This window comes from Amphiprion ocellaris, chromosome 7 (assembly GCF_022539595.1).
Source record: "Amphiprion ocellaris isolate individual 3 ecotype Okinawa chromosome 7, ASM2253959v1, whole genome shotgun sequence".
NCBI classification, from domain to species: Eukaryota; Metazoa; Chordata; class Actinopteri; family Pomacentridae; genus Amphiprion; species Amphiprion ocellaris.
The window spans coordinates 23348159-23362810 of NC_072772.1; the positions used below are offsets into that span (position 1 = coordinate 23348159).

At 38.2% G+C, this 14652-nt stretch overlaps 1 protein-coding gene across 3 annotated transcripts in view; it reads left to right on the forward strand.

Moving 5' to 3' along the window:
- sgsm2 (small G protein signaling modulator 2) overlaps positions 1-14652 on the forward strand; it is a 120450-nt gene that overhangs the window by 18664 nt on the left and 87134 nt on the right. For all 3 annotated transcript variants that reach the window (XM_035956855.2, XM_023289318.3, XM_023289319.3), the window contains exon 2: positions 2597-2672. In XM_035956855.2, coding sequence (XP_035812748.2) covers positions 2597-2672 — 76 coding nt within the window. The remainder of the gene's footprint in view (positions 1-2596; positions 2673-14652) is intronic.

Here is a 14652-nt window from a genome sequence, read left to right on the forward strand (position 1 = left end):
TGATACAGAAATCTTTAACAAATCTGTGGCTCCAGACTATAAGCCGCATCACTGTCAAAATCATTGTGTCATTTCTGACCTTCCCTGAAACTTCAGGCAAATCCGTTGTTCCATTTTTTTGAGTAATGTTGTGCACAGACAAATAGACGGAAGGACAAACGTACGCAAATTGTCACATAAGTCTGCCACGTTCCTTGGTGGAGTAAAAATAAATGGCGCTTTGTGTGGTTGGAAGAGTGAAACAGACGGAAAGTACTTTGGTTGCTGGTGCAAAAAACTGGAGGAGCCGGGTGCTTGCTTCTGTACCATGTGTTTAAAAAACTCCTGTTGCAACTAGCGGCAAAAAAGTGCTGCCACGTCATGAGTCAGACCCATAGAGCCGCTGTCCTCTGAAACTCACAACTCGTTTACTGGGAGCAGAAGTCACCGCTGAAGTACTGACATCAGACTGACCGGGTTTGTGATTTAAAAACACACGTGCTCATTCGTTGCAGAACGTGGCTTATCGATCACCAGATCTCAGCCACTCGTTAATCTGTGCTGAAGATAAAAATGCTTTGTCAAAACTGTCCGTGTCAAATCAGCATGCTGGTTCCATAAATACACATGGCATAGCACCAGCATTTAAGAAAAGTATCTCTGAAAAGCTAAAAAAAATATGTGTGTTTTCTTTGGATATTGACAAAGCCACTAGCCAGAGTGTGGACACAGATCTTCATGTGCTTGTTCGTTTATTTGATGATGATGTGGCCAGAGTAAATCAACATCTGGCAAACAGAAAAGTGAACATTGCCTCAACACTTACGGAAGAAGAAAAAGATGTCAGAAGGAAAGAAGAAATAGATAGCTTACCAGTTCTTGTAGCACAGTAATTTTTTTTTTTAAAAAATTGAACTGTAGCTGTCTGTAGTAAACTGTATTTGTTTATTTTTTATTTTCTTATTTGTGTCTGATTATTTAAGTTACCAGTTCTTAGAGCACTTTAACACTTTGTTTTTGTTGTTATTATTTGAACTGAAATATAGTTTGCTGTTATAAAGTATATTTTTATTTATTTTTTGCACTGTAGCTGTTTACATAGTTGTATTTCAGAATAAATAGTGCACATATTGTTAAACGGTGAATCAATGTCCTTTTTCCATGTCTTTTACTGATTAGTTGCTAAATGATATATTTGTACCATGTAGTCAGGTGGAGTACCTACCACCACCTACTGACTTTTTTAGTATTACTATAATCTGCATTCTGAGTTTCTGAATGCAGATATCTTCATTTCTTATTAGTTAGCTAGATTGTACCCTGACACCCACCCAAAAGCAAAAAAGTTCAGATTTTTCACCTTAAGCCCTGCAAGTATGGCTGCAGTAACAAGCTTGCTGTGCCTGACTAACAATATGTCTGTGGTTTGGAATTATTTCCAAGTCCACATATATTGGTATCAGTATCGGTTGAGAATCGGAAATTGAGAGTTGGACAATATCGGCATATTGGTTTTCGACAAAAAAACCAATCTCAGACATCCCTACTTCTTGGAGATAAAGATCTATGAGAGTACATTCAGATGAAGAGGAAACCTATTTTAAGGTCTTATTTGAATGCAGATTTGTTAGCAAGAATATAGCACAGCATGGAAGTAGAAGCATTGCTCTGCTTATTTATTGGAAAAAATGCAATAAAAACGTTTATCTCAAAAATCAATTAATAATTGTGATGAATAACACAACTAATTGGTTTGACCATTTAAATCAGCACTAGCTCTGTATGAGGAGGACAAAAGCAGATCTGAATGTCATCAAAAACAACAAACTATTTCCTTTGGTTTTGCAGTGTTTCATACCAGTTAACGTTCTTTTTTTCAGTGCATATGTGCTCCTCCTCAAAATCCCCGTAATCAACAATGGTTAATTCTTTCCAAATAGAATTATTTCAGTCATCTGGTAAAAATCCCTTTTTTCATATTGCATATGACACAAAATTATATATACAGTATATCACAGGAAATGTAAATACTGAAGTGTCATTCTTTCCGATATCTCACAGCCCTGCTTTAAACAGCTTAGTGTGTGTTTTCTGGGACCATTACGTTGTAAAGAGCAACATTGTACACTGTAGCATCTGTTAGTCAGGTGAAGGACTCAAGCTGTTTTGTGCTAGCTTGGCAATGCATGTTTTTCAATATTATCATTCACTTATTTGGTGCTAATTGCTGTGGCATTTCTACACAGCTCTTCCCCTATATCACTTGTGAGTTTATCATTGTGAGCGACACTGCTTAGATTTTCTGCCAGTCTAGTCTGAGTTTCTACCTGTCAGCCTAAAAGAGTATCAAAATGAAACATTTGTTTATTTGAAAACAGGGCTAATGATTGTTGTACTGATCATTTTTGTTGTGTTTTATCATTTCACGTGATTGTGTCTTTTATCTTTTACCGATGTAAAAATGACGCAGGTTATCTTGACTGTGATAATGGTAATGACTGTGGGCTCCTTTGAGCTTTTCCTGTATAGAGAAGCGATGCTGGCAGCAACAGGTGAGACTAAACATGATGACAGTGAACTGGAGCACAGGAACTGACTCTGGCTGTTGTGTGTGCAGGTGAAGCAGATTATGGAAGAAGCAGTGACAAAGAAATTTGTCCATGAAGACAGCAGCCACATCATTGCTCTGTGCAGTAAGTACACTCATCTTTTTTTTTTCTGGACACACACACACACACACACACACACACACACACACACACACACACACACACACATTGTCTCCTTCTCTTCCGCTCTCTGTCTTGAACACACATACACTTGTTGAACTCCTCAGCAGGTGACTTGGTGCTGATTCTCCATCAAGGACATCACTTGACGTCAGTGACTACGCTGCTGCATCAATGGAAAGTTAGTGATCACAATGGAGCTAATGGAAACTAATTTCAGAGAGAGTCTGTACAGAACCCAGGCTTTCTGAGCTCTAGACACATCTGTGTGTGTGCGTGTGTGTGTGTGTGTGTGTGTGTGTGTGTGTGTGTGTGTGTGTGTGTGTGTGTGTGTGTGTCTGTGTCTGTGTCTGTGTGGGAAGATAGAGGAGTTGCCCCTCCTGACCGGATGGTTCAGCTAGCGATGGTGTGAGTCACAGCTTCCACGCTGGTCAGAAAGCCGACTCCGCCTGTAGCCTCAGATCAGCCAAATGACCTGTGATACATCAGAAGGTTCTCATCTGTTTAATGAGATCAACATACAAAACTGCACCACAACTCCAAGAAATGCAAATGGAAAAAAAAACTGTGTGGATTATTTGTGATTGATATTTATTGACTTTTGTTGTCATTTATGAGGTAGTGTTAAGCCTGTACTTTGCCAACATCTTTCTTCTGTTTGTAGTAAATGGGGGGAAAAAAGAGCTTTCAGGCACATTTGCAGTGTAGCACACCAGTGCTATGTGGTATTTAATAATGCAATTAAACCATTTATTGATGTAAAAAATATTTAAATATGCATACAGCCCAGGGGTTTTATTCTGAAATCCATCCATTATCTGTACACCAGTCCTCATTCAGGTCTTGGGGGGAGCTGCAGTCTATCCCAGCTGACTGAGGGTGAAGGCAGGGGACACCCTGGACAAGTCACCAGTCTATCACAGGACTACATATAGAGACAAACAATCACACTCACATTCACACCTACATACAATTTAGCATTACCAATTAACCTCAGCATGTTTTTGGACTGTGGGAGGAAGCTGGAGAACCTGGAGAAAACCCACACATGATCAGAGAGAACATGCAAACTCCATGCAGAAAGATCCCAGGAAGGCGGGGAAGCGAACTGGGGATCTTCTAGCTGCAAGGCTATTCTGAAATCCATCTAGCAGAAATTAAGCTAACATCTAATTTTGATATGTAAGTTTTCAAAAAAAGTGTTCACACCCAAACAAAAAAACAGAGCTGCAATGATTATGAGTGACTGAAAGAATAATTGACCGACATTTGGCTGTCACAGCTTCTTAAACCAAAGGTGTCTTATATTGTAATAAACTGAATGGTGGTTTTAAGAACTTTTACTATTTTCTGATTCAATGAAAACATAGCAATTGATTAATCAAGCAGGTGTTTTTGTAATTAATACATGATGGAAATAATTTATTACAGAAACACCCACTCCATTACCTCCCTCACCCTGTGTGCTGTGACCCTAAATCTACTGCCACTCCCACTCCCCTCACAGCTCCGTCAAATCATTGCCCCCGCTTCCCCTGTCTCCCTGACTGCGTACGCTGGAAGCCTCTCAGCCGTGTTAATCCTTAAATAACACATGTAGCAGTTATCTTCAGAAAACATGTTTAACAAGCCCGTTTTTTTTTTTTTTTTTTTACTAGATAGAATGTCTTCACTGTCAGATAACTTACTATTGCAATGCTATTTCCAAACTGTGAACAGCATCTCTGTTCTTTCTGTTGTACAAAGATCATGACTCTTCTTGATAAAATTCCTATTTTAATCACTCAGTTCCATTTCAAAATTAAATCAGGTAACAGTGTAAAGAAAAGTGTGTATTACTGCACATATTTGTTGGTCAGCCTTTATTAACCATGGCACTATTGATTTTTCTTCTTCTTCTGCCTTCTTCTCATTAGTTTGCATTAAGGTCTATTTACACAGGAATATTATCGACTGGGGGTTATGAATGGTTTTAAAGAGCCCAGTGGAGATGAAACCTGTCCACACCATGTTGGTGTTAGTGACATGCTTGTAAAACTGTGATACTGTCAGACCTTGAGTTTGCAGGAATGGTGCTAAAATACCTTTTGTTTCACTTTTCAATGTATTGCATTTTCCAAAAAAAGATGTTTTCGTCAGGTTTTTATCTATCTGTCTATATCTGTTATTTTATCTATAAATGATTCTCAAATAAGTTTAAAGAAAACAGGACTTTATATACCCAATATCATGATGTACACTACCCTTCAAATGTTTGGGGTCACCCAGACAATTTCATGTTTTGCAGGAAAGCTCACACTTTCATTCATGTGCTAACATAACTGTACAAGGGTTTTCTAATCATCAATTAGCCTTTCAACACCATTAGCTAACACAATGTAGCATTAGAACACAGGAGTGATGGTTGCTGGAAATGTTCCTCTGTACCTCTATGTAGATATTCCATTAAAAATCAGCCGTTTCCAGCTAGAATAGTCATTTACCACATTAACAATGTCTGGACTGGATTTATCATTCATTTAATGTTCATTGAAATAAAATGCTTTTCTTTCAAAAATAATGACATTTCTAAGCGACCCCAAACTGCTGAACAGTAATGAACAATGATAGAAGATAGTAGACTTCCACTTTCTATGGCTGGTGTTACACTTTCTGCATTTCTGAATACGGTGTAGGTGATGTAAATCTAGTCGTCTTCCCAAGTCTGCTAGGTTTCAGACATCTCCACATACATCCATGTGCAGCCCAAAATTCTGGTATACACAGCAACTCACCTGTGAAGGCAGTAGCCCACATGCTGTGCATTAGTGTACATGTGAACATAGTGTTCACAGCTGTCCATGTGATTGAGGATTAATGTACAAAATCTGTTAAAATAATGCCAACCCATTGTGGATCAACTAGTTGTATCGGCATTTTAAAGATAAAGATAAGATAAAGTTCTTTATTTCTCCCCACTCCAGGGGAAATTTACATTGTTACAGCAGCTTATGTAACAGTGGACGTAGTGATAAGAATAAAATAATAATAGAACAATAGTAATAATATTTACAGTATATACAAGGGTGAGAGATGAGGATAAAGTGGCTTAACAGAAAATATAAAAATAAAAAATAAAAATAAAGTTTATAAGTGCAAAGATGTGCAGTGCAAGAATGTCAGTGCAAATTTTATGGTTTGGGGTGGTAATGATATAGTCCAGTTTATGTTAACATAGTATGGTGACATGGTCTCCCAGCCAAGGTTTTTTAGGACCTTGAATCCTGATATAAAGTAGATTCAATGCCTATATATCCCTAAATGTTGATTGAATAAAGTTGGTCGCTGAATATATTGTAGTCAGGTATCTGAACAGACTCAGCCATTGGTGTGAGGTTTTTATTCACATCACATTCATGCACATTGTACAGAGAGCAGTACAATGTAATAAGAGCAGACTGAGGTGGGATATGATGCAATAACCTACAATATTATACAGTACAATGTAGACAGTTTTATTATATAGAATGCTGTCATTTTGTATGGTCTGTGTATGTAAGTGTTTAATTAGAACATGCAGTGTACTATAACACTAACATGTTAGCGATGTGGACTGAGCTGTTATTTTCACGTCCATGTATATTCTAAAGACCTGTTGTACTAAATGATGACAGAATTAGCAGGAAAAAAATGTTTTCATACTTTGCTACATACGTGACGTGAACAGAGATTTCTTTAACCATCAGTGACTTATTTTGTTTTCTATATCAAAGTAATCAGTTGTTAGCTACATGACTTCCCCGTGCAGTACCAGTCCTGGCTGATCCCTTCACCCTCTCTCTTCAAGGTCGAGATATTCCAGCACATACTGTACTGGTAGAGAGAGCTACTCAAACAAGTTCATTCCTTCAAGACATGTTGAAATGTGAAGATTATAAATGTCAGTTTGTCCCATGTGTCATGTGCAGACAGGATTATGTAAATGAAACAGTGATTTGGTGCAATTAAAGAGCAACTGCTGTGAAAGCAGACTTCATTTCCATCATCATCACTATGTCCAATATTTGTCTCCAGGACAGCCAGAACATTGTCCACATCCAAGCAGTGGATGTTACCCTAATGGCTGACCTAGGAACATTGCTCTGTGGAAATTAAACTGTCAGTCTTAGTTTTAATTATAGCTGTTCAATTCAACATCCAGAGGCGAGGTCTCTCACCCTTCATCACTGTGCTGCTGAGGCTTTATAACCCGGTGTAAAGGACGTCATTCTAACAGTCTTGTCACTTTGTTAACACACAAGACTGAGGCTAACTGAACGTGATTGATCCCTGTGGTAGACTGAAGAAAGACATTCAAAATAGAATAAAGAAAGGAAAGTTGCATTTACCATATCTTGAGATAGATGACAGTGATAAGTACAGTTTACACACAAATTGAAATAAAAATTAAATTATTCATTGTCAAATTTCATGTAGTACTAGACCTTCAGGGTTCCCTCAGGGAAGAGCACAACTATCTAAAAACATTGTATAGTGATATAATTAATTGTGATTTATTGTCTGGAATCTTTAGTTATATATAATATAGTTATGGTCTAAATTTTAGTAAAAATGTTTTCACTGTATCAGAAAAGGGGCTGCACAGTGGCGTGGTGGTTAGCAATGTCTTTTTGCAGCCAGAAGATCCCCGGTTCGCGGTTCCTGTGCATGCATGGGTTTTCTCCGGGTTCTCCAGCTTCCTCCCACAGTCCAAAAACATGCTGAGGTTAACTGATTATTCTAAATTGTATGTAGGTGTGAATGTGAGTGTGATTGTTTGTCTCTATATGTAGTCCTGTGATAGACTGGTGACCTGTCCAGGGTGTCCCCTGCCTTTACCCTAAGTCAGCTGAGATAGACTCCAGCCCCCAGAGACCCTAATGAGGATTAAACGGTGCATAGATAATGGTTGGATGGATGTATCAGAAAAGGCCTAGACAAGAGTACCTGCAGGTGATCATCATGTGAAATGACACATTTATTTAGCCTGTTTATATGTTCAGGATGGTGTTGTGAAGAACTGATGATAGTTTTAATAGTCACTATATGCATTGTTGGAACCATGTTGGAAATGTGCCTCAGTCTCACACCAGTGGTCATACTATTAGTGCTCATGATTGCATAAATTAGTATAAAACTTCCAAAAAGCCCTCCTGCAGCCCATAAGGAATTATTAGACCTTGATAATATGGATCTATTGTTATTATTTGCTGCATATTGGAGTGCATGCTGATTGAGAGAAAACTAACTTGTGCTACAAAAAAACTTCAAAACCGAAGTGAAAAGCCATAAATATGGTTTCTAGAATGCTTACTCAGATGTGTTAGGAAGCTCATCTTCCCTGCTGTACACACTTGAACTCTTCTCCTGTGATTCCATAATGATGGATATCCTAGAAGGCCCAAGGGATTTCACCCAAAATCCATAGACAGCTGTTGCTTGGATGGTTTGATGGCATCTGAGGACTTCTTTATCCAATATCAAGCATTGGAAACTAGTAGTTTTGCCCTCAAAACAAAAACTTCAGTTACAGAGTCAGGTTGCCTCTGATCATCATTACACTGGTATTGAATTGTTTTGTATTGTCATAGGTATTCTTCTGTGTTTCATGCCTCCTCTGTTTCACAAGGCTCTTCCTTCGGTGCTGGGTTGCGAGTTGCATGTCGACTGTTAGACGAACTTACATGCTGCAGACAAAGACATCCAGGGAAAATTTGAGGTGGCAATATGCAAAGAGAAAGTCATTAGACGATATGTCTCTTGATTAATTAGTATAATCTTCATGGGGATTTACACTGCAGCGGAAACACGAATAGGATCGGGCTAAAGGAACTTTTAATTCCTTGAAAAGTTCTCAAACATTAGTTCAGAGAATGAAATGTTCAAGTTAAGTCAAGTTAATCTCAAGACCTGAGATTATCCAGATCAGCTGAAAATCCCACATTCAATTTTAACAAATGTCTTTACACATAGTGAAATCCATCCATCCATCCATCCATCCATCCATCGCATTCTATCTGCAAGGCGACACTGTTCACCGTGCAGCCCCACACAGTAAAATGTCAACTTTAATTAGCGATTTAGAAAAAGAAATGGTAACATACACTATTCATACCAATTTCACAAGGTCTTTTTTTCATATCAAAAATCAATATACCAGTTTCACAGATTTTTTATTTTTTTTGTTTTGTCAAGTGACTGTACCAGGACTCACACTCACAGTCTGAAGCTGTTCTCTAATTAAAACTTCTGTAGTTGTACATTTCAGTTTCCTCTCTGATGTTTGCATTATAATAATAAATTTATTTATAAAGCGCTTTTCCAAAAACTCAAAGATGCTGGATTATGTTACTTTCACAAGAAAAAAAGCCGTCAGTCATTGACCAAAACATGACCCCTTTAAGGAAATTACAGTGCAGCCCTGTTGAACCTTTACTGTGTGCTCTGCTCACATATGTGCAAATTGGACAGTGTGTGAATATGTGTGTGTGAGCGACAGGGAGACAGTGAGCATGGTGTGTGTCAGCTCATGAAGTCTGTCATCAGCCTCTGTCGTCATCTTCTGCTGCAGGTCACAGTCTTCTCTTTCGTTTCCTTCTAAGGGGCAATTAAACATAACAGAATATCTTATTTTTTGACATTCATAGATTGTAAGTCTCTATTTTGGTTGTGTAGTTGATTAATGTACAACACAAGAACACCCCAAAAGATAAATGATAAGAAATATTAGTACTGGGCGATATGACGATACATATCGTGAGAACGATAGAAAAGTGTCTATCGTGCCATTTTTCTTTTATCGTTTCTATCGTTTCTAACCTAATTTTATCAATTATTACAGCAAATATATCATTAAATAGCCTGCGGCGATTGTATTAGTGTTTTCTTGTCACTATGCATACTCTAAGTTTATATAAGTGAAAATAAAGTAGAATAAAAAAGAGATTTTTCGCAAAGAAACTGCGTCTTGTAGTTTTTGCGACATGACGCTGCTTTACGTTCTTTAATTCTCACGCAGGTTTGCAAGATGCTTTATGTTACTTAACTCATGAGTGCTGAGCGATGGACAGGCAACAGGTAGGGCTGGATGGGTTGACGGACGGACGGAGGAACAACCAGAATATTCGGTTCGGTCCGTGAGGTCAGAGGCGGTGAGCTAACGGAGGAAAGAGCCGAATTTTCGGCTCGGTTCGTAACGCCCGATGGGGGGTGGGGGTGGAGGTAGGAGGGGGCGAATATTCCGATCTCAAAATTAATATCCGCATACCACCATGGGGACCGAATATTCGGGTCCAGCCCTAGCAACAGGTTGAAGTTTCATGGAGAAAAGTAAGCAATGAAATTCTTGGCAAACTTTTCAGAGAATAACTGAAAACATACTTTATTGTGGTATATCGTGATATATATCGTTATTGTGATATAAAATAATCCATATCGTGATATATGATTTTTTTCCATATCACCAAGCACTAAGAAATATAGATTGTCTGCCTATTAACCTGAACAATCGTCAGACAGCCTATCACCTTGTCAGAGTTATGGTTGGATTGAATCAAACTTGAATCAGTATTAAATCAAACAATTTTGTATCCCTTTTTGCATAAATGTATATTTTAAATAACCAAAAGGTCTATTCCTTTTGTATCAGGATTTTTTAAACTTGAAGGTGTGAAGGAAAAGCTGTGAGAATATGAAGCCTCTTACTACTGACATTCCTCTACCTCAGTCACAGTGATAGCCTCCACCAAGCTTTACAAGCTGTTAAGAATTTTATTCAGTTTCTACATAAAAACTGGTTCCCAATAGTCATTGAGCTAAAAAATTATTGAATTATATTATGGCCCCTCTCTGCCTGCTGCTTCCAAATGAGCCATTCAAAATGGGCAGCTACTTCATGGTCCACCAGGATTACTGACGTTCTTGGGCTGCTTGTGCTAACTCTAAAATGTCTGAACCACAAGCAAAGCTCACAAAATGTTCACAAAAGCCTTCATGCATTCCCAGCATCTGAGGTTTGGTTTTATTTTTGATAGCGGTGTCCCCACAGCAATAGAAAAGTCCTCAGTTTTTGCAGTACAGATGGATATTGTTAAGATGTAAACAGTATTACCACTCTTACCAATACTGCTTATTGACCTGGTACTTTAACAGTACTCATAATATCAATCCTTTTTTTTCTTTTTCTGTTTTTGTGAGAGAAGAAAACTGACCAAATTAAGAACAGAATGAAGACAGCTTTATTTTTTCACATGTACTGTACATAAATTAACATTCTTGAGTGTATATATATATATATATATATATATATATATATATATATATATATATATATATATATATATATATATATATATATATATAATGTAATAAGGTACTATTAGCAGAACTGTTACCATAGGAGGTTTCCTCCAGTAAGTAAAATTTTCACCCCTGGCAACACTCATGACCAGTGTGACCAGTTCAGGGTAAATCGAACAAATTAATTTTCATCTCTTGGCCCTGAACAGATGTTAAAAAGGTACATACAAAAATAGAATAAACAACATGCACAACAGTAACCAAATAAATATGCACAAAATAGCTCAGACAGTTATTCTTGGCGGAGAAGTGCAGAGCCACAATTTGTCCAATATGTGAATAATTTTCACTGTTGGCAGGAAGTGTAAAAAATCATGAACTCATTTGGTTTGAAAATACAAAACCTCCCAACAAATCGATTAGAAAAGTGATGCCGATCCGTGCAGCTGAGCTCAGGCCACACGGATATGAAACTGGTGTTTAGGACAGACACAACTTATTTGTACTTTCACCTAAACGTAACTGTTTATAAATCTCGATGCTCCTGTAAATGTTACATACAACGTACAGTATACAGCTGACCATCCTGAAGTTAATACGAGTGCACATGATCAGACCTTGCTGTTGTCCCCATTTCATCAGACCTGCACTGTGAGCCTGCAGGCTAGCCCAGCTATAGCGTCAGTGTAATCTAGGTTGATCATCAGCCTGTAGAGCTGGGGGGCTCTGGGGAAAGGTCAAAGGTCAAAGGTCACATGATAATAATAACCAATGATGTCAGTGCGCCATGAGGCCCCATCTGCTTGAGTGTCCCTCCAAATACCTGTTGACAGTAATACATCTGCTAGTCTAGCTTAGCCAGCCTGTTTTGTAGAGCATAATGGGCTGACAGTGCCTCACTATCATTCTGCTATAGAGGAAAAAAACACCCTAGCTTGTATGTATTTCTATAAACCAAACACAAATCTTGGACGGTGTTAAGCGAAGGATGTGGCTTTAGTGTTCCCTTAAAAATATTGACAGGTTGAATTGTTTTGGGGCTACAAAGTGGCTCAGTGGTTAGCACCGTCACCTTGCAGCTAGAAGATCCCCGGTTGATGCCTGGGCCTGGGATCTTTCTGCATGGAGTTTACAAGTTCTCTCTGTGCGTGTGTGGGTTTTCTCCAGTTGTCCAACTTCCTCCCACAGTACAAAATTAATTTAATTGGTGATTCTAAATTGTCTCTAGCTGTGAATGTGATTGTTTGTCTCTATGTGTAGTCCTGTGATAGACTGGTGACCTGTCCAGGGTGTCCTCTACCTTCACTGTAAATCAGAAATCAGCCGGGATAGACTCCAGTCCCCCACGACCCTAATGAGGATTAAGCGGTGTATAGATGATGGATGGATGAATTGTTTTGGTGGAACATTTGAAAGTGTGTTTTGAAAACGGTAACATGCAGAAGGAGAGGAGAAAGCTGACTGACTGAAATGAGCAGTCAAAGACAGGCTTATACCTGCAGCCTACATCTGATGAGTCAGACTATACATCTGCAAGTGCAGGCTTCATTAACTCCAATCTTTCATTAGTTAAGAGCCAGCAGAAAACAGTGTATGGTATTTTGTCTGTGAAACAAAACAAAATGTAAATTTAGTTGATATAAAAAAAAAAGTTAGGATAATTTTTACAATCCTATTTTTAAGAAAGATAAAAAAAAAATTCCACATTAGGATTTAATGACCTTACTCTGAAGTTATTCACTATAGCCCATTTATCAAGGTAGAAAATTGCTAATTTAAATGCTAAGACAACAATGAAAAATGCTAGCAAATCCATGTTTACCCTCATGTTTTTATTCTTGTCTTGGTTGCTTCCACTGCCCCTCCATAAAATCCAGCCCTCATTACAGAATAGTAAACTTAATTTAAAGGTTTTTCTCATCAGTGCGCCTCCTCTTCCTGTCCTTGCATTGATATTAACGAGCCATTTAGCTTGGCTGACCAAGGAAATTTCAGTGGGAGCTGGTGGCACCCCTGGTATTTACTGCAGTTATAGATAGGAACCCGCAGGATGTGTGTTGGCCAGTCTCTCTGCGTGGTTGGAGTTTACTGTTGTGTAACTGTGTCTATGTGTAGGAGTCCAAAACTTCTCCACAACATTCAAACTGATCACATAACTCACCCTCATTAGCCTCACGGATGGGGGAGTCACGTTGTGTAATGTGTTATTTCGCTTTTGTGTAAAGCAGCACTTGTGGTATTGTGCATATAATCTCACTGCATGTGTGTGTGTGTGTGTGTGTGTGTGTGTGTGTGTGTGTGTGTGTGTGTGTGTGTGTGTGTGTGTGTGTGTGTGTGTATGCAGACATGTGCATAATACCAAAACATACACAGCCCTGAAATGAGCACAATTTATGTGTTATTAACAGTGTAAAAACACTTAAGAGCTGCCATCACCATCACTGGCTCCATTTTTTGCTTCACAATAAACTAATCATGCAGAAAACAGAAACACTAAAGCATTAAGGACAGACATTGTTTTAAATACATTTCCAATCATACTCACACTGTTCTGCAAACAAGTACTACCCTTACAATATGCACAGTCTTTCATTAACTGTGCAATCGGTTGTTAAAAACTACAGTTAATCAGTGGTTTGTCATTATGTTGTGGTGTTAGAGTAGGCTAATGAGGAAGTCTTATGTCAATAAATCAGATCTTCTACCAGCCTCCAGTTTAACATTCAGAAAAGGTAGGGGAAAAAAACACGGCATGGGAATATATTAAATAGAAAAGAAATGTCCACATTCAACAAACAGAAAAGTAGCCAACAACTTCCATCTGAATGTTTTCCATCTTCTCTGAACTTACAGGTTTGATAAGGAATAATAGAGGAGAAGAGAGGGTTTTTGTCAGCTTCATGTCTTCTGATTTTAAAGCAGGGGAGATACAACCTAAGGAGTGCATGAATTTTATTAGGAAGAATTTCATTAGAATTGCCTGAATGATGCATTTCAGCGATGTCTCCATGTTTTTGAACAGATATGGGTAGCTGTAACCTTTGCTTTTTCATGCCAAGTGAGACGACTTTTTGTGCTTTGTATGATGATATAAAAAACAAACCGTTAACACAAAGTTGATTAAAAACTGGTGATTGTATATATATATATATATGCCATATGGCGCCTTTGTCAGTACAATCTCAATTTTTTCTAAGAAAAAACTACCCCCTAACAAAGATGAAATGCGATAAACAATTTAAAATCTATATTAAAATTGCGTTTAAGCTACATCCTTTGGATAAAGCTGTTCATATGAAAATAGAGACATTCGGGGACATGAAAAATGAGGCGATAATTAGTGATTGGGGGTTAGAAAAAGTACATGATTTGATGAACTGGGAAAGTATGGATGAGTAGAGCAGAGGAAGAGGGAAGATTGGTGAGTAAGAGAGGATAAGATGGCCTGAAGCAGCTAATGGGCTCATTAGGAAACTCATGGTCATGTAATGACCTGCCACCCAATGGACATCTGGGGCTCCTCGCACTACAGACAGATGAACAGACAGAAATAGAAAGAAAAAAATAGGAGAGAGATAATGGAAGACAGTAAGAAGAGCGAAGAGGGGGATTTATTTAACCAGCGGAA